The 27,659-nt window shown below is 43.0% G+C and overlaps 2 protein-coding genes across 8 annotated transcripts in view; one reads left to right on the top strand and one right to left on the bottom strand.

Annotated features, from left to right (window-relative positions):
- On the top strand, nucleotides 1-26,516 carry ALDH3B1 (aldehyde dehydrogenase 3 family member B1). 7 transcript variants are annotated; one of them, XM_083443052.1, is made up of 12 exons: nucleotides 1-243; nucleotides 11,027-11,558; nucleotides 11,600-11,918; nucleotides 16,951-17,113; nucleotides 17,224-17,334; nucleotides 17,848-17,968; nucleotides 18,473-18,558; nucleotides 18,971-19,052; nucleotides 19,386-19,772; nucleotides 20,219-20,385; nucleotides 24,333-24,432; nucleotides 25,443-26,516. In XM_083443052.1, the coding sequence occupies exons 2-12, from the start codon at nucleotides 11,186-11,188 to the stop codon at nucleotides 25,634-25,636; spliced, it is 2,103 nt and encodes a 700-aa protein (XP_083299178.1). In that variant the 5' UTR covers nucleotides 1-243; nucleotides 11,027-11,185; the 3' UTR covers nucleotides 25,637-26,516. The 7 variants fall into 7 exon arrangements, with proteins under 7 accessions (XP_083299178.1, XP_083299174.1, XP_083299175.1 ...); XM_083443048.1 differs by having other exon boundaries at nucleotides 119-243; nucleotides 11,027-11,756; nucleotides 11,805-11,918; XM_083443049.1 differs by having other exon boundaries at nucleotides 119-243; nucleotides 11,027-11,466; nucleotides 11,542-11,918.
- MAX (MYC associated factor X) overlaps nucleotides 1-27,659 on the bottom strand; it is a 703,696-nt gene that overhangs the window by 60,758 nt on the left and 615,279 nt on the right. The window lies entirely within an intron of this gene.

The raw sequence follows: 27,659 nt of genomic DNA on the forward strand, positions 1-27,659 counted from the left end.
AATCTCCTTCAGCCCCAATCAGCTGCTAAGTGGATTGGCCAGCACCCAATCACCTCCCCTAGAGATGAAGGGGAGGAAAAACAAAGAAGCAAAAATGCGCTGAGTCAAAGATAGTTCCCAGAGAAACAAATAAGGTGCTGAGGCTTCCTCTCATCAGTAGCACCCAGGGCCAGCCAGACATAAAGCAGCAGGAAGACAGGCTGAGGATTGCAGCAACAACAGCAGCAGCAGCAATGGAAAGAGGTACTACTATGAATGTTGGTTGGATGAGATCCAGATTTGTCCCTCTAGGGGGTGCTAGTTCCATCTCATCTTCAAGGAATTGGATAGCTGAGAGGACAAGGATAACAGCAGGTTCTGCTTGCATGTTCAGATCTGCACATCCCTAGTGTTGTCAGTGGCTGATGGCATGTTGTGTACGGAAATGAGTTAGTGAAAACTACAGATAGAATATTGGTGCTTTTGCATCGGATCTGAGAAATGCAGGATGCAGTCCTGGTTCTAGACACTGCAAGGCCCCGAATGTTGCTATATCTCAGCTTCTGGTTTCCATCTCTAAAATGGGAATAAGAAGCTTCCTTCATAGGATCATTGTGAAAAGAAGCTTCGCAAGGAAATGTTGATGTGTGGCCTGAGCCTTTGGCTGGACTGGATAGCTAAGGAAGCCTTGAGGATGTTTGGCCAGCAGGACATTTGACAACGACAGCTATTTTAGCAACAGTTTTTACAAAGCCATATAGGGAGTCTGAAGGGCCTTTTTGGTGGTGGCTCCCAGCTTGTAGAATGCGCTCTCCAGGGATCTGACACCATCTTTATCCAGCTATAGGCACCAAGCAAAGCCTTTTCTCTATTCCTGGCCTTTTGGCCCTTAATTTGAAGAATAGCACTGTGGTGTCTTTTAGTGGGGCAGGGCCCGTAGTCCTGCCTTTTTGTTTTGCTGTGTTTTTAGGCTTTTTTATATGAATTGCTTGAATTTTTATTGTTGCTTTGAATTGGTTTTAATGTCAGTCCCCTTAAATTACTTTGCAAGAAGATAAACTGGCAAATATTAACATTAAAAATAATAAAGTGTCTGGCCTGTATTAGGATCGAGGCAAGTGGCAACCTACTCTATCAGAGGTCATGGTAGTTCACAGCATTGAGTGCACTCGTCAAACCCTCTGGTTATGCAGGGGCTTTTGAGCAACCTATCACTAATAATGGCTTTTGTTCTTATGCTATGGAAGTTACTTGAACAAAGGAAAATTCAGAAATCTACTGAGCAACAGCGACTTTGAGTCACATGATGTTATTTGCTGCTGTGATGTCCCTCAGAAGACATCACTGGGACTCCTTTATCCAAGACACTGAGGAGAACTTTGTCTGTGAAACAATTGGGGCTCCTGGGATGAATCCTGCCTGAGCCCCAAGAGGGATGAATGCTGTTACTGTATTCTCTGTCTAGGCAGAAAAAAGACAAATCTAGAACCAGACCAAAAGTCCATTGTTAGCAACATCCAGGAAAGCTTCCATTGTGAGCAAGAACAGCAATTTCTGGGGTAAGGGAACTAGTAATTATCTGTCCCCCGCTCCCCGTATTTACCAGGGAAATGGTATAATCAAAATTATAGGCAAGATTCGATAAAACAGTTGTGCTAGCGAGAACCAACACAACAAGCGCCACTAGTACAGTGGGATTTTCTCCCCTCTCCTTCCTCACACCAGATCTGGGGGGGGGGGGGGTCAGGATAATAGTGTGAAAGGGGAGGAGAGGGGAGATTCCTCCATCAGGGAAGCAGAGATGCTTGCAGTGACTGAGCAATTTCCTGTTGTTTTGATTCCACCCAATAGTATTTCCCTGCAAAGGATATTACAGCGGTACCTCAGGTTACATACACTTCAGGTTACATACGCTTCAGGTTAGAGACTCTGCTAACCCAGAAATAGTGCTTCAGGTTAAGAACTTTGCTTCAGGATGAGGACAGAAATCGTGCTCCAGCGGAGCAGCAGCAACAGGAGGCCCCATTAGCTAAAGTGGTGCTTCAAGTTAAGAACAGTTTCAGGTCAAGTACGGACCTCCGGAACGAATTAAGTACTTAACCCGAGGTACCACTGTACTGTTTTATAAAAGTTTTTCTGAATTTGACCTACTTACTAAAAACAGAGAGAGAGCATGAAAACATACAGCAAAGGCAGAGAACACCCTCCCAGTTTTGCTGGACTCCAACTCCCATTAACCCCAGTGAGCACTGCCAATGGTGAAGGATGATGGGCACTGTAGTTCAACAACATGTTGGAGGGGGCATAAGTCTCTCCTTCCTCCTGTAATAGGTTCAATGGAATCTGTATACTAAGGAGGACACCTGGAGTCCCCTCGGCCAAATCTGGCCTCCTGGGTTGTGTTATGTGGCCTCTTTCCCCAGAGGGAAAGAGGGGTGTGAAGGAACATTGTGTGTGGCAAGGGGATGTGGCAACCTGCCACATTTAGGAGGGGAGGCTGGGCTTTGGCCTTCCCCTCTCTTGCCTGAAGTGGTCTTAAATTGACAAAAAATGTTGCTGACTAGCTCGCTGTTTACATGAGAACAGGATTATTGCATTGCAGGTGGTTGGACTAGATGATCCTCAGGGTCCCTTCCAACTATTCAGTTCTATGGTTCTGTAAGTTAAATGGATGCCCAGACAGCTCCCTGTTTCTGAAACAGTCTGGTTTGACAGCAATAGAAAAACATACAACCAGAATACAATACAATTAAATTATCTGTTTTATTAATCTCTTTAACTAAAATGCAGGGTGTAGTTACATTTAAACAGATAACCAAATGGTAGCAACAGAGTTCAACAAGTCCAATGAACCACATGAAGCATTTTCATCAAAGGCAAAGGTGGAAGGCAGCTAATTTGAGCTAATTCACGGGCGATTTGAGACCTGATGTAAATAGTAAAGACACTGATGGCTATCACGTGACATTTTGCCCTTGCCACGGTTCCCCAACTATAAAGCAGATGTGTATCTGACATTTTCTTTCAGAGATGTTGAATTTCTGGGAGGAATTCAATATCACATTTTCCCAGTTGTTCTGTCAGCTTGCCAGGTGGAAGAATCTCCCATCTTCTTCACCATGTGCTGCTTTAGGGGTTCCCTTGACCCCCAAGCCAAATTTGTGGGGGGCACATGAGGGGAGACAGTGGGGAAGCCTCATTGTACTAGTGGAAGCTCTTGCAGTCCTCTGTTTCCTTTTAAAATGGTCTGAGTCTGGGCTTGCATGTATTTTTAAAAGGGTGATGGCAATGGTATCAGTTTCCATACATGCCTATATTACATTTGTTGTGATAAGAACACATTTCTGTACTTACGTATGGTATTGGCAATACTGAGGTAACCTTGAAACAATTTCCGACCCACTGACTCCAAAGAAATGTTTAGATTCTCTATTCCTAGCTTCCAGTTAAGCAGCTGGGTTGTTGTTTTTTACCAACTTGATCAACAACATATGTCAGTAAACTCTTAGGTCATATTATATAACAGGTCAATTTTATATTGGAGTAAGACTAAGCTTTAAAAAAGGTTTCTGAAACTGACCATTACAAAAAATACTGCATTGTCCAGTAAATTTAATTTGATTGGGGTTTGTTTTTGTTTATAGTAAAATAGCAATACGTAACCCTTCTCCCCAATTTAAATAAATGTTTATATAGATAGCCAGATGTGAAGTGCTCAGTAGCCATACAGTTTTATTTCTACTAGTTTATTTTTTAAAAACACACACCTTGCGTTTAACATATGAATTTATTGTTTTATATAATCACAATTTGAAGACATAACTAGAACAGTACTAAAAATGTGACATAGGAACTGATATGAACAGAATTTAAACAGAAAGTATGAATGCCTTAAATTGGGGTGTCAGTTTTTACCAGAGTGGCAAGAACTGCTGAGGTAAATACAATGTCAGCTTTGGGGATCACACTGCTCTATGAACCAAGGTACAAGCTTTATTTGCCAGGGCCCCACAGAGGCTGCAAACAACACCCACAAGATTATTAGGCAGCTTAGTGTGAAAAAAAGAATACTATTTTATCTCCTAAATGGAACAAAACAGCACAGTAATCTAGCATTGTACAGGGGAAAACCTGTTGAGTCACTTCTGACAAGGCATAAGGAGGTAATCTGAGTAAAGACGTTTACAGAAGGAAAGGTATGGTGATGCTTCCGAAAAATGACATTTCGGTTCTGCACCACTATGCATGCTATTTATTCTACTTTGCAGTGGGTTTGTATGGCTAGGCTGTTTTGACATGTAGGCTGTATAAACCAGAATGCCCTTGATTTTCAGAGGAAACTTCACTTGTTGTCACTTTATTTACCGTACTTAAGTTTTTCCAAACCATCTTTCGTGCTGAACCTTCCTTGCATAAACAAAAACCACCCAAATTGATTGGCATACATGAAGAAAAGAAAACACACACGCTCCCTAACATTTAATAGGGCTGAGCCAAAACAAGTTGTAATTAATCATAAATGCTATGAGCCGGAGGAAATTTGGAGCACGGTAAATTATGCCCGCCCTTTGATAGCCTATATTATTCGCATCTAGAAAATCAGATAACATGCAAACCGACAATCTTGATAGATTATCAGACATGCATCAGCACAAACTCACCCACATCCGGGCTTTAAAAAAAATTAAAAAATAGACAACCAGACCCACTTTTAGGAAAAAAATGGGCAGTTTGAAAACTCAAGCCATGCAAAAGATATGTTAAATGATGTAAAAAGTGACAGATAACAACATGAAAAGGGGTTTCATCCAATACTAGTTATATTCAGAGGAGACCCATTGAAGTTAATTCAGATGTCTTAGGTTCATTCATGTCCATCTGCCCTGAGCAGAATTTAGTTGGAAAGAACGCAAATAAATTAAGTAGATTAGGCTCTCCTACAATTCCAGACTCTGATCAAGCAGACCCATTTCTTCCTCTGCCACTCCCCACTACTCTGCACAGAGTATTCATCAATGTTTCTGAAAGGAAGGAATAATTCTAAAACACGAAGACTCTATTCCTGACAAGTCATATGAAGTTATCAGTGATTCCATAAATATCCCTGATGACATTCTTAGCAGGGAACTGATTGGAGCAGTTGCATGAAACATTTGTGCCTGAAGGTATCATTACAGCACAAAATCATTGAATTTTAGCTTCAAAAACAGATAAATCCTCTATCTAGGTTACAGATAGATGATCTGTTAATTTGAGTTTTCTGAGTTTCTCATCTTAAATTCAGTTCTCCATATTTCTGCGGCAATTTGTCATTTTAAAATATCATGAAAATTTGTCAGCGTTTTAGTATCAGTTTCTTTTCTATACGCATTAATTAATTAAATTTATTTTTATTATTACTTAATAATTAAATTTATTAGTCACTTGTTTTGCCACAGCAACTCCAAGTGACTTACAATATTATAAGCAAAAAAACACATACATTGAAACCAGCATCAAAAAACTGTAAGCAGTTTTAAATAATATACACATTTTTGCAAGCAATTTCCCAATATATAATGCAATTTTGTTTGTTCTTTTCATTAATATATTCATTTTTATTTTGGTTAGAAAATTGTACCACCAAGTCCAGATAACTGCGAATTCCAAAGGATACCTGGTGCTGCGGTTTGCACATTTTTTCAGAAAGTACAAATTTGGTTAGTTCACCTTTAAATGTGGACTGAATCAGATTTCTTCTCCATGCCGCCTCTAGATGTAGGACTGCAATGAGAGTCAGACACATACAAACCTCAAAGAGCTACTTGGGAAGAATGAGCGCTTAACCCAGGGGCAGGCAACCTATGGCTCGGGGGCCTGATGTGGCCCAATTACCTTCTTAATCTGGCATGCAGACGGTCTGGGAATCAGCGTGTTTTTACATGAGTAGAATGTGTCCTTTTATTTTAAATGAATCTCCAGGTTATTTGTGGGGCCTGCCTGGTGTTTTTACATGAGTAGAACGTGTGATTTTATTTTAAATGCATCTCTGGGTTATTTGTGGGGCATAGGAATTCGTTCATCCCCCCCCCAAAAAAATATAGTCCAGCCCACCACATGGTCTGAGGGATAGTGGACTGGCCCACGGCTGAAAAAGGTTGCTGACCCCTGGCTTAGCCAAAAGTCACCTGTTTCTAAGAACCACCCTCCCCTAAAGCGGTTTCTCTTTAAAAACAAACAACTTTACAATCTAAATCCATTTTACCTTTACAAACTAACCATCCATTCAACAAAAACTCAGTAGTGAAGAACCACTGCCAGTCAGTACAGACAGTGCTGAGCAAATGGACCACTGGTCCGACTCAGTACAAGACAGCTTCCTATATGTCCCTAGTGTTTGACTGAATAGATGCCTCTGGCAGGAGAAAAAGAAGAAAGGCAGTTTTTGTCTATCCCCCCCCCCCTTTATATAGTCCCCAATGCCCTCTGAAAATTGGTCTCAGAGGGTTGGGTGACCTTCCAGAATACGGTGGAAGGTGGCATTGGGCCTCAAGGGGGAAGAACAAATCATCATCAACAACAACAAAATTGTTCCCCTTTTTCATTAGCAGACGAATCTGCCAGATCAAAAGTCCATTTGTGAGCACAAGCTCACTGGATTCCAACAAACAGCAGCAACTGGATTCCACTCATAGGGAACAGCATGCCAGAACAGTATGAGGAGGACACTCAGGGGCTAGCAGCAGATGACATAAGAGGAAGCAATGACTATGCTGAAAGGAAGGCTAGGGGATAGCATTAATTCCAGGCATATTCATTGCCTGCTGACTTGCTTTGCTGGATCAGATTAAGGTCAACCTACTCCAGTACTCTGCTTCCAATAGCAGCTAACCAAACACCTATGGAAGCTCACACAGAAGAAGCATGAAGGTGATGTCATTGTCTGTTTAGAACCAGGTTGTCTCCAGCCACTGGTACAGAGCAGAAGCTACACCATCTTTGAACATGAAGGCTCCATTTAGTGAACATAACTATCAACCATTGACAGGACTTGACCTCCATGAATTTGTTTTGTCCTGAAGTTGCTTTTGGAAGCCATTCAAGCTAAGGGCCAACATGATGTTTTGTGGCAACGAATTATGCAAGTTAATTATGCTTCTTACCATCTGTTTTGTAGCACTTCCTTCCATGTGTTTTAAACACCAGGTGATTACTGCTTCCATGTGTGAATCAGCCACCCTGAAATTTCAGTGAAGACAGATCATGTACAGTGGTACCTCGCAAGACGAATGCCTCGGAAGACGAAAAACTCACAAGATGAAAGAGTTTTTCGTTTTCTGAGTTGCTTCACAAGACGGATTTCCCTATGGGCTTGCTTCGCAAGACGAAACGTCTTGCGCCTTTTTTTTAAAACCGCCAATGCATTCCTATGGGAAACCGTCAATACACAGCGGTGCTTCGCAAGACGAAAAAATTCACAAGATGAAAAAACTCGCAGAACGAATTAATTTCGTCTTGCGAGCCACCACTGTATTTAGTTGAATTATTGATTGAACATACATATTGGAGCCTTATATTTCTTTCTCTTTGTATGTCTGCAGATGAAGGTGCAAAAAAGAGGCATTTTTACTGAAGTAAATAATGATAAATATATGAATCAGTTCAAAGAAAACTTCAAAAGGAAGGAGGGTAGGTTAGATGTGAAACCTGTTAAAGAGAAAGGTTTAATGCAGAGATGGGGAGCCTGTGGCCCTCCAGATGTTGTTGAATTCCTGTTTCCATTAGATCCAGACAGCACCATCAGTGGTCAAGGATGCTGGGCGCTGTGGTTCAACATCTGAAGGACCACAGGCTCCCTGTCCCTGATTTAAGAAGAGAATTGACAGGGTCATAACATTTGAAGGAAAACATGGTTTTAGCCAATGCATTTACAACCGACTAGAGGAAGATACAGTAGGAAGAAGGCCCACAGCACTGTATCGTGTTTCAGGTTATCAGAAGCACTGTTTAAAAACAATGAAAAACATTGGTCTAGGGGAGAGACTACCAGAAGGATGTGCAAAGTCTTTAGCAGGAGATTCAGAAAGGAAATAGTAGATCTTGAAAAGGAAGATATGGTGTGATTGTTGTGACTGCACGTGAGAGATATGCAAATGGAAGAAAGGAGTCAAGAGATTACCTCAGGCTTGTGATGCTATTGCATGAGAAAAAATGATTTCCCTCCACTACTTTAATGCAGAATGATGAGGCCAATTACACCAATATGTGGATCATAGAAGTCTCAGATTCTAGGAAGGGACCTAGTCTCTCCTAGTTAGACACTTCCTTCATACTCATGCTTTGTTTTCTCAAGACAAGTTTAGCCAGTTCTGGGGCAGTTCTAGCCAGAAAATCTGAGTCAGCTATTATCCACGTGACACATTATGCGGACAGTGATCTTGTTTTTAAACACAGAGTTAGGACACTCATTGCTCACTGCAAGCCCAATAAACAAGCAGATTCCCAAGGGGTCATTAAGGCCCCACCCTTAATAACCCCACCATTCTCTTCTGGAAGGATGCTATCTTCTGGTTTTCAACAAGCGTCCTTCACATATTACTGTTTTTATGTGTAGAAGTAAAAAACAAAAACAATCTGTTTCAAAGACAAGGGTCTCTGAATTCAGAGCTCAAACCCCCACTAAGGGCTCATGGAGTCAGGATCCAAGTTTCAAATCTCCATGCTCCAACTGCAAGCGAGTGGAGGAGATTAACGAATTGTGAGCCAGCTCTAATTAAACCAGGAATTAATTCCAGAATGCGCTGATTAACCTAGGATACTGACTCATACAAGGGACTTCATTCTAGGCTGCACACATTGCATGAACTTCCTCCAGGTGACCATTCTGTGTGTTTCCTATGTTAACTAGCAACCAGTAAACATAACAGGCACACTTATTTCTTGCAGAAATGAACTGCAGGGCAGGAATTCAGAGTCAGACTGGGAATGCCAAATCGTAAAATTGAAACATAGCTCAGAGAGGGCCTGAGTCAACGGCTCAAGGGTGGGCGGGGAAAGAAAGAGAAATTGGCTAATTTTATGTATCCTTTGCTTTTTGAGCTGCTATGGGAGTACCAGACTTTTGTGTGAAGGAAATTCGTCCTCTGATTTTTAGAAGACACTTGAAGGGGCAAACATGCTCTGCAGAATGGACTGAGACGCTTTGCGCTGCAGAGTGGCTGCCATATATAAAAGTCCCTGCAAATCTGTGCACATAAAGAAACAAATGTAGTAGCCTTTGCCTGCTGTGCTAGTTTTTGACCTACAGGGAGGAATGTGAGGGAGCATTTATATAAACCTGCTAATAGTGGAGGCTGGCTTATGGGGCACGGCCACACTAACCACAGTCTGCCCCCAGCCAGCCCCCCCCATGCCTGCCTTACTACTTACAACCAGCCCAGGGAGTGGCACTGCCGGTCCATTCCTTTGTCTCAGTGTGGTCCCTTGTAGGATTCAGCAGCAGGGAGGATGAGGACAAACCTGGAATGAGTTGGCCCTTTCTGTAATTGGCTCTTGCTCCACCTACAGCTGATCCCCATCTTCCACCCTACCAGTCCCTAGGGGCAGTAGCCATCACTGCCCTGCAATGCCAGGGTGAGACTGACTACCACCTAGGTGTGTGTGGCAAATCCAGAATGTGCTCGGTCGCAAAAGGGAAAAGCTGAGGTGCAGAAAAGTACAATGCAGGGCATTCCAACAAGCAAGGCTGTTTGCCAGCACAGCAATGCCAGGGTCCTTGGCAGCCCTGCTCCTTTGTCACCCAAACATGTACAGTGGGCTTTGGGTGTAATGATGGGGAGAAGTTCCCTCCATTTGTGAAATTCCCTTTCTTCTCCCTAGAGAGGCTCCAGCAATGTCCACATTAATAGCTGTCCAGTGCCAGGTGAAGTCCTTTCTTTTCTTCTAGGGATTGTAAAGTTGTTATAGCATCATTTCCACACCTTGTATTGATATCCATTATGTGAGTCTCGGCTGTTATCCTGATTTTGCCCTGTGCAGTGTGTTAACCCTCTGTCGTTTTGATTAGTTCACCTCCATCATTTTAGTGTTGTGCTATGATTTTAACGTTTGATTAAGTCAGTGGTTCTCAAAGGATGTGGTGCGCCACACTGGTGTGGCAGGAGAGGATGGCAAGTGTCGTAGGAAGATTCAAGGGCAATCAAAGAAACATTTAAACATTTCAGTGAAGTATAGTACTGCATCAAAATAATATTTTTTTATTTGCTGAATATGGATAAATATCTTCTCAAAATGGGAGCAAGTGATATTGATGATAATCGTAGCTGTGTTTCCCACTGTATTTCTTTCTTTCTTTTTTATTATATATATATATATTATTGATTTTAAATATTGTATCACAAGAGTACAAAAAAAAACACCACCCGTCGGTTAGCAAAAATATATTATGTAGAAATATATGTTTTTTACAAAAATAAATAAATATTGCATATAAATAAAATACAGTTCTTCCATACTTTCAGACTTCCGTCTCTGTCAGCATGGGTCCTTCATTTCCTCATTAACTGCATTATATTATAACAATTAATATAGATTGTCTATATTCTTTATAACATATTATATTGCAGAATGTATATTGTCCCAGTGTATTTCTTATCAGTAAAAAAACTGATGTGGCGCAAAGTAATTTTTTATTCTGAAAGTATGGCCCAGATAAAAAAGTTTGAGAACTTCTGGATTAAGTTTGTTTTAAAACAATAAATGCTGTTATTTAAATAAAGTGCACCATCCAGAGAACTCTGGTTATGGGGTGACTCAGAAGCACCGCAAATAAATAAATTGAGGCACTGAACAAGACAAACTGCAAATGTCCCCTGAGAATTTAGAATTATTTTGAGTCCATAGACATAACACCAATGCAAGCTAAGAACCACCTAAGTCAGCTCTGTTTAAGAATAGAACACTTTCCACCTTTCCCTGGGAAGGTGCAATCGTACCCAAAGCCAATAGGAATTTCTGCCAGTCAGAGAGCACACCACTTGACTTACTCTATTTCCTTCTCTCTTTCCAGCTGGAGAAATAGTGCAAAGTGTATTCTCAGGACAGTGGGACATAAGACAACAGCGCAAAGTTCCAGAAATCCCCAAACAAATTAAAGATATGCAGAGCACAGAAGGTGCAGGGGCACAACCACAACAACACAAATTCCAAGAAATTCCTCTCCAAAGTGATGCAGGACAAGCAGGCAGCTCTGGATCTTCAGGACAACAACGAGGCTTTTCCGGACAACCAGGGAGCTGTAGCTCTTCAGGACAACAAGGGTCTTCAGGGCAAGCAGGGAGCTCTGGCTCTTCAGGACAACAACGAGGCTTTTCAGGACAAGCAGGGAGCTCTGGTTCTTCAGGACAACAATGGGGCTTTCCAGGACAATCAAAGAGCTCTGGTTCTTCAGGTCAACCAGGGAGCTCTGGCTCTTCAGGACAACAACGAGGCTCTTTGGGGCAAGCAGGGAGCTCTGGCTCTTCAGGGCAAGCAGGGAGCTGTAGCTCTTCAGGACAACAACGAGGGTCTTCAGGGCAAGCAGGAAGCTCTGGCTCTTCAGGGCAAGCAGGGAGCTCTGGTTCTACAGGACGAGGGACTTCAGGACAAGCAGGGAGCTCTGGCTCTTCAGGACAACAACGAGGGTCTTCAGGGCAAGCAGGAAGCTCTGGCTCTTCAGGGCAAGCAGGGAGCTCTGGTTCTACAGGACGAGGGACTTCAGGACAAGCAGGGAGCTCTGGCTCTTCAGGACAACAACGAGGGTCTTCAGGGCAAGCAGGAAGCTCTGGCTCTTCAGGACAAGCAGGGAGCTCTGGCTCTTCAGGACGAGGCTCTTCAGGACAAGCAGGGAGCTCTTCAGGACAACAAAAAATCCAGGACCTTCCTAGTCCAAGCCAAGACAACAAGGGCGGTGAATTATCTAGGTAAGGAATGGGCACTGAGAGGACAAGTTAGAAAGGATCTCTTGTGTTTACTGGACCCTATTTTCTGTTCAGTTCAGGTATGTGTACAGTACATAGTCACAACTTCAGAGTCTGAAGAGGATACACAAATAAGTCACACTGCACCTGGATTCTGTGCATATTTACCTTACGTACCCCAAAATTGTTTTTTTAAGGAAAACCCAAAAGTTGGAAGATCTGGATGTATAGCAGCCCTACCTTACAGTCAGATGATTCAGTTGGGCTCCAGGAAAAGGTGCTTAGCATTGTATCCCACAAGGGGCTTGGAAAGAGAGAGAGCCAAGTATGGATTGGGACTCAGTTAATATAACCACCTCTCCCCAAAGAGACTCTGTACCGTTAACTGTGTTATTAGAGGCATCATTATCATCGCCAATGAAAGCAGCTTCCTCCTTTTACTGTATCTCTGTACTTGTAGAAGTTGCCCATGCTTAGTTCCTATACATGCAGCTTTTGCAAGAAAAACTGTTGCAATCCTGCTACCGTTAGGCACTCACTAGAATAGTCCTGTGAGCATCACTTTCTCACTCCCTTATTTTCCCATCTGTAAAAATGAGAATAATAACAACTATGTTCATAGTTCAGTTGTGAGGATAAGCAGGATAACAATTGTAGAAAAACTTTAAAGGAGTCCTTGCTCGGGTGAACTTGTCCCACTCAACTCAATGGAAAACTACTTTAAAATATATATTTTACAGCACCTAAATGCATGCTAAGTAATTATGCATAAAACAGCGTTATATGCAGAGCTACTCATAGGGAACCATACCATGAAATACACAATCTAGACTAGACCCTAAAATAGAACTTGTCTCCCTGGAAATCTTAACATTTCTTAAGGTAGGTTTTTGATCCTTGTGGCTTGGGAAAACATTTTAAAATTGGTGATTAATGCCCATGAAAGATTCAGGTTGCAGATGTACATTTGAAACACATGGCCCAGGGGGAAAAAATTATCCTGGGAACTGAATTTAAGCTTCACAGAGCTACAATTCCCTGCTTCCTTCACAAACTGCAGTTCCTAAGATTATTGGGGTGAGTGTGTGCCTCATAGTTCACTTAAAAAAGAAAACGAAAAGGTGGACTTTCAGAACTGCATTCACTATGCCTTGCTGAGTTCCCTTCTCTCCATCTTTCTCACCAGCTGCCCTAGCCAACATTTTCCTTCTTTTTGTGTCCTGCACCATCTAAATCCATGCCAAAATATTTCTAATGGATTTGTGTGTTTGATACTATGGAATACTACTGTAAGAGTACAGAATGCAAGCTTACCCATTCATTTTCACAAAAACATTGAGTTTTGGGTGAAGTCTACATGCTGAGTTTTGCATTTTATTCACGTGCTTTGAGAAATGGGGTTGCATCCAACTGCATTTTGCTCAGAATAGGCCCATTGAATTTAATGGACCTAAGTTAGTTGTGGTTATTAATTTCAATGGGTCACACAACCCATGGTTGCTCCACCACAATACAGGTCATTTGGGCATGTATATAACTTGTTTGCAACGTATGCACTTTTTACATAGTTGCCTGTCATTTTCTATCCATGCCCAGAGCTCCAATTCTATACAAGAAGCATAATAGGTTGCTGCCTTCCTATTATAAATGAACCAACAACAGGACTGTAGGAGTCACTACAAAGGTTGGCATAGCAAAGAAGCCACACTGTTTATCTACCCAGGCACACTTTTCTAGTTGTTTCAGCCAGTTTCCACAACCACCCCGTTGTTGTTGTTGTTGTTGTTGTTGCTGCTGTTGTTGTTAACTGAATTTCTATACCACCCTTCATCTGAGGATCACAGGGCAGTTTACAATATAAAAACACAAAAATACATAATGTAATATTGGGTTGCCATGGCATGGGTGTTTTGTTGAGACTTCTTCCAATGCAATTTGTTCTCCACAACCATCATGAAAAACCTATTCAGATGAGCTGATTCAGAGTGGACTCATTGAAATGAATGAACATAACTCTTAGGTCCCTTCATTTCTACTCTATGTAAAACTCAGCTGAATACCACGTGAAAGGTTTGTGCAATCAAAGGTTTGCAATGGGGGCATGTCCTGCAGTTTGCTCAATAATTGCACTGCATTTGCCTTACCTGGGTCAGCTAGTTCCTCTATGTGTCAGTCAGCTGATCTGCTGAGAAACACACAATTTCACACCAGGGCATGATTTCCTTTGAGCATGGACACAGCCCTGGAATACATGCAATCATAAAACTCGTGAGCACCTGCAACTGGAAACAGGTACAAAGGGTTTTTTTAACTCTCTATACTGAGTATCAGGGAAGGGTTTCCAAGGGAGACAGTGTGATCTCAAGCCTTGTTTAAATTTGAAACACAAGCTGCTTCAGTCCACAGACAGATTATAGTATGTGTTTGGTCAAAGGACTTAAAAGAAAGAAAGAAAGAACAGGCAGATCAAGATTGCTAGCTCAGCTGCCCACGCCTGGAAGTGTGAAGCCAGCTGCAAATCAGGCACAATGTAAGTGGACTGGCAAAACTGGTTTATGGATAAGCACTAAGAAAGTCACCACGCGGGTGGCGCGGTGGGTTAAACCACAGAGCCTAGGACTTGCCGATCAGAAGGTCGGCGGTTCGAATCCCCGCGACGGGGTGAGCTCCCGTTGCTCGGTCCCTGCTCCTGCCAACCTAGCAGTTCGAAAGCACGTTAAAAGTAGTTTGATTACAATAATGAACCTGAGCCAGGAATCTAAAGCAAGTATTGTTCTCGAACCACAACAACTCGTCCTGCTCTCCAGCGTTTAAGGAATTAAAGTTCAATGAGATTCCTACACCAAAAAAATCCCAAGAATCCCCAGTAATCCTAGCTCCTCATTTCCTGCCTTGCACAACTGCCCTGAAAAAAAATTCTAGGATAATCAGAGGGGAAAGCTTGGGTGGAGGTTTCCCCCATTCCTCTTTCACTTCTCCACCAACCTTTTTTGGGTTCAAACTGGCAGTCTTCCTGTCAGCAAAAGCTGTCCAATCAGCTGCTGGGAAGCTAAGACAAGGGCAATGCTAATCAGCATGACAGGACCGCATCCATGCAACCTGTATGCAGCAGCAAGGTTGTTGCAGCAGCAAGTGCCAGGCCAGGTTCCAGGGTGGAGCCTATTCAATGGGAAATGTTGGAAATGGAAATAGCTCAGGAAACAGGATTAAGGTTTTTGGAGGTTTGGGTTAGGTTTTTGGAGGTTGGTCAACATGTGTTATTCACAGGTTATGATACTCTTCTCCAGAAGTAAGACCGATCCTGGATCACAGGGTGCTAAACTTTTTGCTTTGCTTTATCCTGCAGAAAGCTACAGTTCACAGCACCCTTAACAAACTAGGATTCATGGGATGTGTATGTGCTTTAAATGTATGGGGCGTGCCTTCTCATGCCTGCTTCTTCTCTAGTCTTCTGTTCTCCCTTCTAGTCCTTCCACACTGTCTTGTGGCACCTACATCTCCTTTCTTACAGAATCATAAAATCACAGAATTGTAGAGTTGGGATGCTTCCTGAGGGTTATCTAGTGCAACCCACTGCAGTGCAGGCATTCCCCCCCCCATTTTTTTTATTGGTTTTCTCTTATAACACACATTACACTTAAGGAAAACATTACACTTAACACAACATAAAAACTTAACAGCAACAAAACCACAAAAAATAAAAGAAGAATTTTTTCTTCTTGTTCCCAGGTATATTTACATTGCTAATAGACTTTCTTGAAACCCTCCAATCTGAATTTCATCATATCTCATATTTAGCAGTTCTCAATTTCATATTTATAACATCAATATCTTCTTTCATTACAAACTCTTATCCTTACTTCCAATTATAATCCATAATAGTCATCATTATTAATCTTTTTCTATCCCTTAGCCTAATCTGTTACTTCTAGGAATTTCTTAATTATCTTATATTGCAATATCTCACTAAATATTATTTAAATTTCTTCCAATCTTCTTGTGTTTCCTCCTCTTTCTGGTTGCGGATTCTTCCAGTCAGGTCAGCCAGCTCCGAGCAATGCAGGCATCTCAGCACATGGTCTCCCATCCAGTTTGAAACCATACTGTACCCTGCTTAGCTTTGCAAATGTGCTAGCATTTTTATTACTGAGCCACTACAGTTGGAGTCTGTCTAATCAGACAAGAAGGGAGTGGGTGCAGGCAGTGAAGGTGGACCATTTGATGAACAAATCCAGCATGGAAAATTCAGCTCAACCGATGGGCATCATGGTGTGCCTGTTGCAGTATTGTGGATGTGAGCACCCCATCGATAACCCTCCACAGTAGTTGAGAACATGCTGTAGACAGATTCCTTTACTTCTTGTTGCAGTGGGTGGCATTCGATGCTAGTCCTACACAGAGTAGACCCACTGAAGTGAACAAACATTCATTCATTTCAGTGGCTCTGCTCTGGACTTAGCCCAATACAATCCAGTGCAGCCCAAAGTTATTTTGACTTTGAACAGATGAGGCAAGTATTGCTAATGTGCAGTCTGTCCAGTGAGCAGCCAGTTCTTAGTGGGGCTCCATTGATTCTCTGAACGTCACGTCACCCTTATCAGCTGAGTTTGTGAGGTAAATGTGGTGGTAGCTCCTAAATACCAGACCCTATTGTGTGTGTGGAATATGCATACCAGCCCCAACGTGACCCACACCCCACTCCAGAGCACGAAGGAAAAACATTTCATTGACCCTTTCCTGAAGCACAATAGGGTTTCGTGCATCTACATTAATAGAACGAGAAGCTGTTAAGCAGGAGATGATTCTCCCCAGGTAGGCACACAATAATAAACAAAATAAGGAAAGCAGACACCCATCAAGGATGATACAATTCTGGGGCATCCTGATTTAGGTGATGGTGCTTTCATAAATGATCCATGACATGGGGGTCTTGCAGCCGCTCTTCAATCTGCTTTGGGTCCATACAATGAAAAGTGATATACACAAGCCTCAAATAAGTAAAATAAATAAATGAGAGCACCTGCTTTCTCTCCAGAATGAACCCCTACTCTGGCCTTGTGGACTGCCTGCGTGCCACCTGGCTGACGGGAAAGACACGTCCCATGGAGTATCGGCAAGGGCAGCTGGAGGCCCTGAATCGCTTCCTGGAGGAGAGGCGGTCAGATCTCCTGCATGCTCTGAATCAAGACATGCGAAGGGTGAGTGTGGTCATCCAGATCAGAGAAACCACAAGGGTTACAGCATGGTGTGGCTCTTCAGCTCAGAATGGACTCTGCTAATGTCTTTTCTTTCTTGCGTCCTCTTACAGCCCCATTTCGAAGGGGAGGTCGCTGAGGTTGCCTTCACAAGGAGTGAGGTGAACAATGCCCTTAACAACCTGAGCTGCTGGATGAAGGATGAGAACGTGAGCAAGAACTTGGTAAGGAGGCTGAGTTGAGAAAAGAGGAAAGATGACCTCGTGTGTTAAATGGGGAGAAAAGTCTAGGAGCTGTGCTCATTAAACTGGGGGTGGATCTTGTATCTGTGCAGTGCCCTTTCAAAACTGTTATATCGATGTTCTGTTCGAAGGAGTCATTTAACTCATTCACTATTATTACTGTACTGTATCTATCTATCATCTATCTATCATCTATCTATCTATCTATCTATCTATCTATCTATCTATTTGTATGTAAGGTCTCAAACTGGGGCCTCCAGCAGCTAGTCTCCTAGTGCTTTAGTTCCTGTGCCAGCAGCACTCAAATTCCCACGGGTTTAGTAAGATCACATAAGTGCCCCATTTTAGCTATGTTGACTGAATGCATTTTCGCACTAAAGATCAGCAATGGTTGAAATGCACATTCAGGCTTTCATTTCTACAATTCGCTTCACTCTTCTTCACTCTGCTTCACTTGCTTCATAGATTTTTGTGTGTGCCTTCACTTCCCTATAGGCCACCAAGCTTGACTGTGCCTTCATCCGCAAGGACCCGTACGGCGTGGTCGTCATCATTGCACCCTATAACTACCCCATCCATCTTCTCTTGGTGCCTCTTGTGGGAGCCATCGCAGCTGGTGAGTGAAAAACCATCAGAGGTCCTCCATCTAGTGCTTCACAGCATCTCCCTTCTTCCACTGGTCTCTTTACAGCGGCAGCGGCTGCTGTAAGGGGTGATATGATAACCATGTTCAAATATATAAAAGGATGTCATATAGAGAAGGAAGAAAGGTTGTTTTCTGCTGCTCCAGAGAAGCGGACACGGAGCAATGGATCCAAACTACAAGAAAGAAGATTCCACCTAAACATTAGGAAGAACTTCCTGACAGTAAGAGCTGTTCGACAGTGGAATTTGCTGCCAAGGAGTGTGGTGGAGTCTCCTTCTTTGGAGGTCTTTAAGCAGAGGCTTGACAACCATATGTCAGGAGTGCTCTGATGGTGTTTCCTGCTTGGCAGGGGGTTGGACTCGATGGCCCTTGTGGTCTCTTCCAACTCTATGATTCTATGCTCCTTGTTTCCAGGCATGCTGTAGTCTTTCTGTCTCCTGTCGTTATGGTAATGTGTCCCTTCTCTCCCACCAGGGAACTGCGTGATTGTCAAACCCGCAGAGCTAGCCCGCCACACTGAAAGGCTTCTTGCCGAAGCGCTGCCTTGTTATCTTGACCCGGTGAGTTCCTTGGTTCTTTCTTGTTTTCTCAGAGCACAACCGATGCCAACTTACTGGACGTGCCTTCTTCCTGCTCCTGAGCATTACAGTTGTCTTCCTTCCCCGGTGTGATGGGTATTGTCAAGTGGTGGCCACTGAACTATCTCTCAGGAGGGTGGTGGTGGTAGTGGTAAACTGAATTGCATAAGAGGAGCTGTGCTGGATCTAGTCCACATTAGCCAACCTGATCACTATGGGAGGTCTGCAAGGGAGGAATGAGCACACCATCACTTTCCTGCCGTTGTTCTGCAGCAACTGGTATTCAGAGGCTCACTATCACTGATCTTGGAGAGCTGCACTCTTCATAACAATAGCCACTGGTAGCCTTATCCTGCATGAATTTGTCTAACGTGAACCTTCTCTTATTTTACAGGAAACCTTTGCTGTAGTGACAGGTGGCTCTGAAGAGGTAACCAAACTCCTGGAGAACCAGTTTGATTACATCTTTTTCACAGGTGATCTCTCTTTTTTTATTAAAAAAAAACCACCTCCATTTTTATTACCATCACCCTTTATATAGTGCTTATAAAATTAAGGCATTCGCATAAGCCACATCCCAACAGAATGTCAGATTTCCACTTTTTTAAAAAAGCAAACCTTGATCTTGGAACGGCAGTAAATTATGAAAAATTAAATATGGGCTATGTTATTTCCAAAATTCATTTTTTACACAGATTCTTTCTTTAAGCACAGGATTTGGGGTTATCTTGGTGCAGAATGTGAGGTGGGAGTTTGAGGAGTAGTGTATCTCTCTCGTGACTCCACTAAATCTTGCCATCCCTCTGCAGGGAGTCCCCGCGTGGGAAAGATTATCATGACTGCAGCAGCCAAAAACCTGACCCCATTGACTCTGGAGCTGGGGGGCAAAAACCCCTGCTACGTGGATAAATGCTGCAATTTCCAGAACGCGGCCAACCGAATTGTCTGGGGGAAGTTCTTCAACGCTGGCCAGACTTGCATTGCACCAGACTATGTGATCTGCACCATTGAAACGCAGGAGAGGCTGATGCCTTGCCTGCGCCAAGCTATCCGTGAATTCTACGGTGACTGCCCCCAGGATTCGCCCGACTTTGGCCGTCTGATTGACGATAAGCACTTCCGGCGCCTCCGAGCATTCTTGGAATGTGGCCGAGTGGCCATTGGTGGAGAGTCTGATGAGTGTGACCGTTACATTGGTGAGCAAGTGACCTGCTGACGGGGAGCCTGGGGTGGGGGAAAGACCGGGAGACCCTCTTTGATATTTCCCCCCTTTTTATTTTTGACATTTATATCCTGCCCTTTCTCCCTAAGGAGCCCTTGGCAGTAAACAATGTAACAAAACAGAATTAAAATATATTAAAAACATTTAACAGCACAAGAGGAGCCCTGGTGGATCAGACCAAAGGCCCATCTAGTCCAGCATCTTGTTCCCACAGTAGCCAACCAGATGCCTAAAGGGAATCCCACAAGCAGGTCCTGAGCACAAGAGCACTGGACCCACTTGCGCTCCCTAGTAACCGGGATTCAGAGGCATATTGTGGGCTTGTGCACTGGGAAGTGCAGCCTTGGGTGAAACGAAGGCCATGGCTGAATTGGAAGGCATGGGAATATAATGTGTCTTGATGCAATCTTCTGCCTGCAGCCCCCACTGTACTGGCTGATGTGAAGGAGTGGGAGCCGATCATGCAAGAAGAGGTCTTTGGGCCCATCCTGCCCATTTTCACTGTGGGAGACTTGGACGAGGCCATCCACTACATCAATAGAAAGCAACGCCCACTGGTTGCCTATGCCTTCTCCTGCGACTGCAAGGTATGCTTTAGGGGTAAAGGTAAAGGTAAAGGGACCCCTGACCATTAGGTCCAGTTGTGGCCGACTCTGGGGTTGCGGCGCTCATCTCGCTTTATTGGCCGAGGGAGCCGGCGTACAGCTTCTGGGTCATGTGGCCAGCATGACTAAGCCGCTTCTGGCGAACCAGAGCAGCGCACGGAAACGCCGTTTACCTTCCCGCCAGAGCGGTACCTATTTATCTACTTGCACTTTGACGTGCTTTCGAACTGCTAGGTTGGCAGGAGCAGGGACCAAGCAACGGGAGCTCACCCCGTCGCGGGGATTCAAACCACTGACCTTCTGATCAGCTTTAGGGTTAGAGCTCTCCTAATCCAGGAAGTTGGGGATGGTTACAGGAACGTGACCGAAGCTGGCCAACAGCCAGAGAAGTGTGGTGCTGCTTTTAAAATGTGCTTATGCTTGGCTGTATCAACATTGGTATAATGTCCACGAAGCAGCTCCCAGCAGCATATCTCTGCACGCCCACAGTGTTTAAACAGTGCGCGGGTGGCAAGGAGGCATGTTGGACCTCCAGATTCTTTGTAACATACAACAAATGTTTGTGTATATGGTAAATGCACAGCCCGATGCTTGTTTCTTAAGAAGTGAATTCCATGGAGGTAAAGAAGACTTAGCTACAGCATTATTAAGAAACATGTATGGGCTTATTTCCATAGAGGGTTGCAGCCTTGTTTCCCAAGTCAGTATGCATAGGATTGTAGCCTGAGCAAGAAAGAACAAGCTATATTTGTCCCGTGAAAATCAGTGACCACAGTGAATTCTGACAGCAGTGAATTTGCTCTGACCTACAGACATAGAACCTGAGGTTGTTTGTGGTTGTGATGGACAAGGATACAAATACATGCCCACTAAGCCTTTTTTAAAAAATAAAATGAAAAATGTACTGAAGTATCTAGCTATACACAGAAGAAGGACCATAAAGTGGTGCTACAAGTAATCTAGTGTGCAGCTGTTTAAAAAATAGTTTGCAGAGCAATAGTTCAGAATTTGGTCTATGGCCAACTCTCTTCCTATTTATTCCCCAGTCCCTTAGCTTAACATTAAAAGGTGATCACCAAGTGACAGAAAGTAGAGCTGAGGATTTAGGGTTTTAAAAAACCAGCAAGTGTGCCATATCATTTCAGTTTTGTCCCTTCAGCAGTGAATAGTAATTTTGAAGCAAGAGGTTCATTTGCCAGACTGGCAGCCCAACTACCTTTGAAGTGGGTGAGGGAGTGTGGCTGAGACACGCTAGAATGCCTTGCTGGTGTACTTGAAGTTATTAACATCTTTAGATAGCTGTGGTGGCGGAGACTTTAATCATCAGGCTTCAAAGCAGCCCGTAAATACACCAGTTATTATATGTATCAGTGGCATAAATCACACACACAGGCTTTTGGCTTCTGGACAAAAGGCAGTTGTTCTGTAAAACCGCCTTTCAAGGTAAATCCTTCTTCCTAGCCAGAGTTGCTGGTAAACAGCAATTCCTGCACTCAAGTAGCATGAATACTGGGAGAGCTTTGGAAGTGGGGAAGGTGACAGTGTTAGTGTCCGTGTACTTCCTTGGATAATGGCTCAGACATTGCAGTATAGTTCCATTCCCCCACCTACCTGCGAGATTTTGAGCCCACTATTTCTTTTTTAAAGAGGAGGGAGTACCCAATGCTTTGTATATTTTAGTTTTAAAAGATCTCTGAAGGGTGTGCACCCCTTTTGTCTGATGCTAGTGCAAGCTCTCTCTCTCTCTCTCTCTCTCTCTCTCACTCACACACATACATACACACACTCTTTCAGAATGCAGTGTCTTGTGCTAGCCAGTGAGAAGGTGAGTGGAAAGGTCCTAGACTGCATGAAAATTCTAGAAGCTAACTTTTGTGCAGCATGAATGAATAAAGAACAATAGCTCAATTTCAAAAATTTCATATGTCACATGAACAGTGGCAAAATGGCCATTCCAACACAATTCTACACACGCTCATGTGAAAGTTAGTTCCACTGAATTAAGTGGAGGCTTACTGTGCAATTCAAAGTGGGGAAATCTGCAAGGGGTCAGACACGCTCGTGATTTACCCCATGCAATGTCCACAACATCCAAACCCCTCCTAGCCAGCAGACCTAGTGGTCTGGATTGCTCTTTGCTGCTCAGGAAAATCTGTATAGCATTTCAGCTTGAATTTAATGTGCCACAAGATTCTTGTTTTCGTTCAAAATTTCAGTTCACATTTAAAATAAACCACCTTATTTAAGGGGGGAAACCCTTGAAATGTGATATATTGCATAAGTGAATTACGATCCCAATACAGCGCATGGGAACAATCCATTGGGAGAAGTTCTTATACAAATGCCATTGAAATGAATGGAAACTGTGCCACAGTCCTAAGTGCCAATTCATGCCCCAGATGTGTATGTTTTTCATAGGGGCATATGAAGCTGCCTTAAACAGTCAGGTCACTGGCCCATCCAGCTCAGCATTGTCTCTACCTAGAGGTGCCATCAAACCCACGGAGACTTTCTATATACAAATCAGCTCTGCTGCTGAGTTGAACCTCACCCTCCCAGCCCCAGTAAAGGGGCTGCGCTGCATTGTGGCAACACCCTGTTTGCCAACAAGGATTTGCTGGGCAGTGAGCTGCGGCCGATCCCAGATCCCTTGTGACTTGGCTTGTATTAGACTCACAAAACCTCGTTCGCTGAATTCATTCACCAAATGGGCACTGAAAACAGTTGGATGATGTATCTTCAAAATGTAACACGCGCTACTGTTTTCCTGTTTGGGGTGACTGGGCTGCCTCTGAAACGTAAGCTCCTGCCAAAACTGCTGCAAATGGCCAGCAGATGGTGCTAGTGCAGCAGACACCTATTATTTCATTTTGACATCTATTTGCACGCACGTTTTAGTTCTTCTGTAAACTTTCCCACTCATTCCCTCTGCTATCTATCAGAAGCCTGAGTTGTATGTAATTTTATTTTTAAGAATCCAGACTCTGAATGCAAGGGGTCCGTTTATTAACAGAGGACTGCAACTCCTGCAGTGCATCAGCTGTGCACACATGTCTTGCAGTTCCTTTAGATCAGGGGTCAGCAACCTTTTTCAGCCGGTCCACCGTCCCTCAGACCATGTGGTGGGTGGGACTATATTTTGAAAAAAATAAATGAATGAATTCCTATGCCCCACAAATAACCCAGAGATGCATTTTAAATAAAAGCACACATTCTACTCATGTAAAAACACCAGGCAGGCCCCACAAATAACCCAGAGATGCATTTTAAATAAAAGCACACATTCTACTCATGTAAAAACACGCTGATTCCCGGACCATCCGCAGGCTGGATTGAGAAGGCAATTGGGCCGGATCCGGACCCCAGGTCTTAGGGTGCCTACCCCTGCTTTAGATTTAGCAAACTTCTAGACAGTAGCCCCACAGATTTGATATTGCATCCTTTAAAAGTCAGAGCACCTGCTATGATTGTCATAGAGACACTACTGAACACGATCTCCCCTGGATAGCTCAGTTGGTTAGAGTGTGGTGTTAATAACCCCAAGGTTGCAGGTTTGAGCCCCATATGGGACATTTGCATATGCCTGCATTGCAGTTCACAGATGATTTGCTAGACACTGCCATCAGTACAGAAACTTTTAGAAAGGACTAAGAGAACATGAATGGAAAAACCCTATTAAATGTATCGACTCACAAAAACAGACAGTACTCAGTGAGCACTACCTCATAGGGTAAGGGACTTTCCATTTGGGTTTTGAGATGCAAAATGTCAATAAACATCTATTATTGGAGCAAGTTTGATGATGCAGCTCTGAAGAAAATAAATGGTTGGAAGTGTCTAATTACAAAAGCTAATACCTATCATACCCCAAACTTGAGGCTACCAGGGAGAAGGCCCTTGATATTCTTCTGCTCTTTTTCTCTCCATAGGTTGTGAACCACGTATTGAATTGTACAAGCAGTGGCAACTTCTGTGGCAATGATACCATTATATACTCAACATTGGTCTCCTTACCATTTGGCGGCATAGGTATGAATAAGGCCTTTCTCCCCCATGTTGTCTCTTTCCCCTACCTCTGCACATGCTTCCTCCCAATTTGATACTCCTTCCTTTCCCATGGGTGAAGGCCAAAGGCCTCGAAGGTTTCCATACTGCTCTTGGTGCATTTGTTGATTACACACACAAAATGCAAAATAGAAAAGGGAATTAGCTGCAAACATGCATCCCAGCGTGCCATTTAGAAGCTGTAGTCTGGGGATCTGCTGGCAGGAAGGGCTCTAGGCTTTGAAGCCATCCTTTACCAAATTATAGCAATCCTTCTGGGTTCACTTTGTTGTTGTGGGGCTGGAAGAATCACTGTTCAATTCAGGCCAGGTCCCAGTACCTCTAGTTCTAGAAGTAGTAGTTGCTTCATATTCATAGGTACTATTTGTATACATACACATTACACTTTTCATAAGGCAGGCTTAATCAAAGGAATGTGTTTCACATGTCCAGCACAATCCTGTGCATGTTTACTCATACATTAGCTCCATTGTGCTGAAGTCTTGCTCCCAGGCAAGAGTGCAGAGGCCTGCAGCTGAATTTCTTTACATTTTTTTAAAGCTGGTTATTATTTTTTATGTGCCACACCATGAATCATTTTCACTAGTGATAGTAAAGTGGGAAGTCTTGCCGAACATCAGAACGCAGTATCCAAGTATATACTGTTTGCAGGTAGAATCAGGTAATAAGATACTAGATTATCTTTAGTCAATGATTTTAGGTTGTGATGCATTGCCAAGTGGGTTCAAAACCCTGAAAATGGCTTGAAGATAAACATCAAGGGCTGTGATAAGGGAACTGTTTCTGAGCACACCTGCTGCAATCTGCCTTGGATAAATTGATAATAATAATAATAATAATTATCATCATCATCATCATCATTTTATTATTTATATCCCACCCATCTGGCTGGGCCATGCCCAGGCTGTTGGGCAAACACCAAGCTTTTGCCAGGGAGCAGGATCTGAACCGTATGCTTTCTTCTTCTGTTGCAGGATACAGTGGCTTAGGCAAGTACCACGGCAAGTTCAGCTTCGACACATTCACTCATCAACGTGGTTCACTCTTGCGCTGCATGGGATTGGAGGCAATCAACACCGTTCGCTACCCTCCCTATACCGAAGGCAAATTACAATTGTTGCTCTCCCTTGTTGACATCAAGCGTAGAGGCATGTGCACCTTGCTGTGAACTCCATGAATCACATATGCCTTCTGGCCCCAGGAGCTGCTGGAAGAATTTAGCTGTTGGAGACAGAGAAGATTGTTTTATCTGGCTCTCTCCTCGCCTCCCAATAAGGCACTTGCCTAAACTCTTACCTCCTGGAAAAGCCTTGCCCCATTATCCTGATTACTTGCTGCATGCCCTCCCACCCCTCCCCTTTTCTGCTCCCCAGTTTTGGTGGGTCCAATGCCTAGCTGGTGGTTATATTTTGATGTCATACAATGTATAGGACCACCTACTTCAGTTAACTAAGTACTTGCAAGGTTTTTGCAGTAGGTAAAATCAGAGTTTGATTTCCCTTTTAACAGAGTTTTATGAAGCTAATTACTGATTTAATGTCCATGATCACCAATTCCTTTGTAAAGACTGGTGAACACTGTACACTGGAATAGCTATCCTCACAAATATATCTGTGTCTGTATGATTTCTTAAGGAGTGATATTTTCATGGGTGAAAGTAGAGGCCAATTAAACCAATTTAATTCCAAGAAGATCCAAAGTTAAATCCATGCAACTTCTTGTACAGCCAAATCTTCTTTTAGTTCTATACCCTCAATGCAGTCATGCACTATCCCTCAGATGCACCCCTTATAGTAACCACAATTCTTCTGATATCCGTTTCTGTACATTAGCCACATCCTTAACTCAGATTCCTCATCCCATCAATAACTTCTGCACTAAGCAATCCTAAGCATCTGTACTCAAAAGTTAATTCCTACCAAGTTCAATGGGGCTTGCTTGCTAGTAATTATGCTTATGAATGCAGCCTTATTAACACTGCTTGCATAACTGAACATTTTACAAGTAAATGTTTTATTTCTGTAATAAAGATCTTGCGACAAATCTAACCAGTTGTTCACTTGTATTATTCAAATGGTGCCATCAGTATACTTAGCATAGTAATTTCCTGCCCCAAGGAACAGAAAGGGACCAGTAGCAGTACTGAGTGAAGAAATCATAAATGGTTCCTAACAAGGAATTTTCCATCCAGAATGTCTGCTTATCCATGTTATCAGGTTTCTTCATCAATCATAATGATTTTTTTAAATGAATGTCATTCTCTGCATGTTCTCAGATTCCAAGTTTTCTCCACCTTTTCTCCACCCCACATTGTAAATTGTAATCAACTGTTATGAGGGCAGGTTGTATTTCCATGCAGCTTTTGAAACCCTTCCTCTGCACTCAGTTGGCTGAAAGACTGAGCCCTCAAAGTGGGTTGCACAGGAGGAAGCTGCCTATCATTCACTTGTAGTTATGATCACAGCTACACATATGTATATGTGTATTCATTCCTATTTGCACTACATACAACTGGAAATCAGATATGTGCCTATTTTGTAATTAAATCTTTTTTAAAAAAAACTGCAATTATATATTATTATTATATCCCACCTTTTTCCCTGACAGGGACTCAGTGTGGCTTACAGCTAAAATAGGTGGGCATATAGCTGTTTTTATGTGGTAATAAGGCCCACAGTACCTATTTATATCAAAACAAAAGTTATTGGTATACTCTTGACACAGCTATCTTGCTAACTGGTTTGTATGGATATTTTGAAGAGGAGAAATGATCATACCAATATGAAATCATTCAACTTACCAAGGTACTCTGCAATTGACTTCAAGGCAATCTTATTGACAGAGAGGAAGAGAATACGTTAAACCACTGAATTATGAGTAATCAGGAGGGACTGTGTTATTGTGGATAGGACTGGACAATGGATTTTTTATCATAGATGTTAACTAGCTTACCGACGTCAAGATGTTTTTCGTGAACATTCACTCGCAATAACATAATAGCCCCATACCTTCTACATCTCCTTTCGTTCTGACCTCACTTTACAATACCCCCAAGGATTCATGCACATGCTGCAACTCAGGATAGCATTTCAGGCATCCAATGGAGCAAACTGGTCCACTAAAGCTTATGCAATTTGTTAGTTTTCAAGGTGCCTCTGAGGATAACACGGAGGTGGCGGGGAAGAACTCGG

This window comes from Podarcis tiliguerta, assembly GCF_965153285.1.
Source record: "Podarcis tiliguerta genome assembly, chromosome: 1".
In the NCBI taxonomy this organism is placed as follows: domain Eukaryota; kingdom Metazoa; phylum Chordata; class Lepidosauria; order Squamata; family Lacertidae; genus Podarcis; species Podarcis tiliguerta.

Excerpts from the sequence above, each read along its gene's own strand:
- ALDH3B1 (XM_083443047.1), top strand. Across the intron at positions 17,114-17,223 it reads TGAATCAAGACATGCGAAGG|CCCCATTTCGAAGGGGAGGT; the intron begins GTGAGTGTGGTC and ends GTCCTCTTACAG. Across the intron at positions 18,559-18,970 it reads TGCCTTGTTATCTTGACCCG|GAAACCTTTGCTGTAGTGAC; the intron begins GTGAGTTCCTTG and ends CTTATTTTACAG.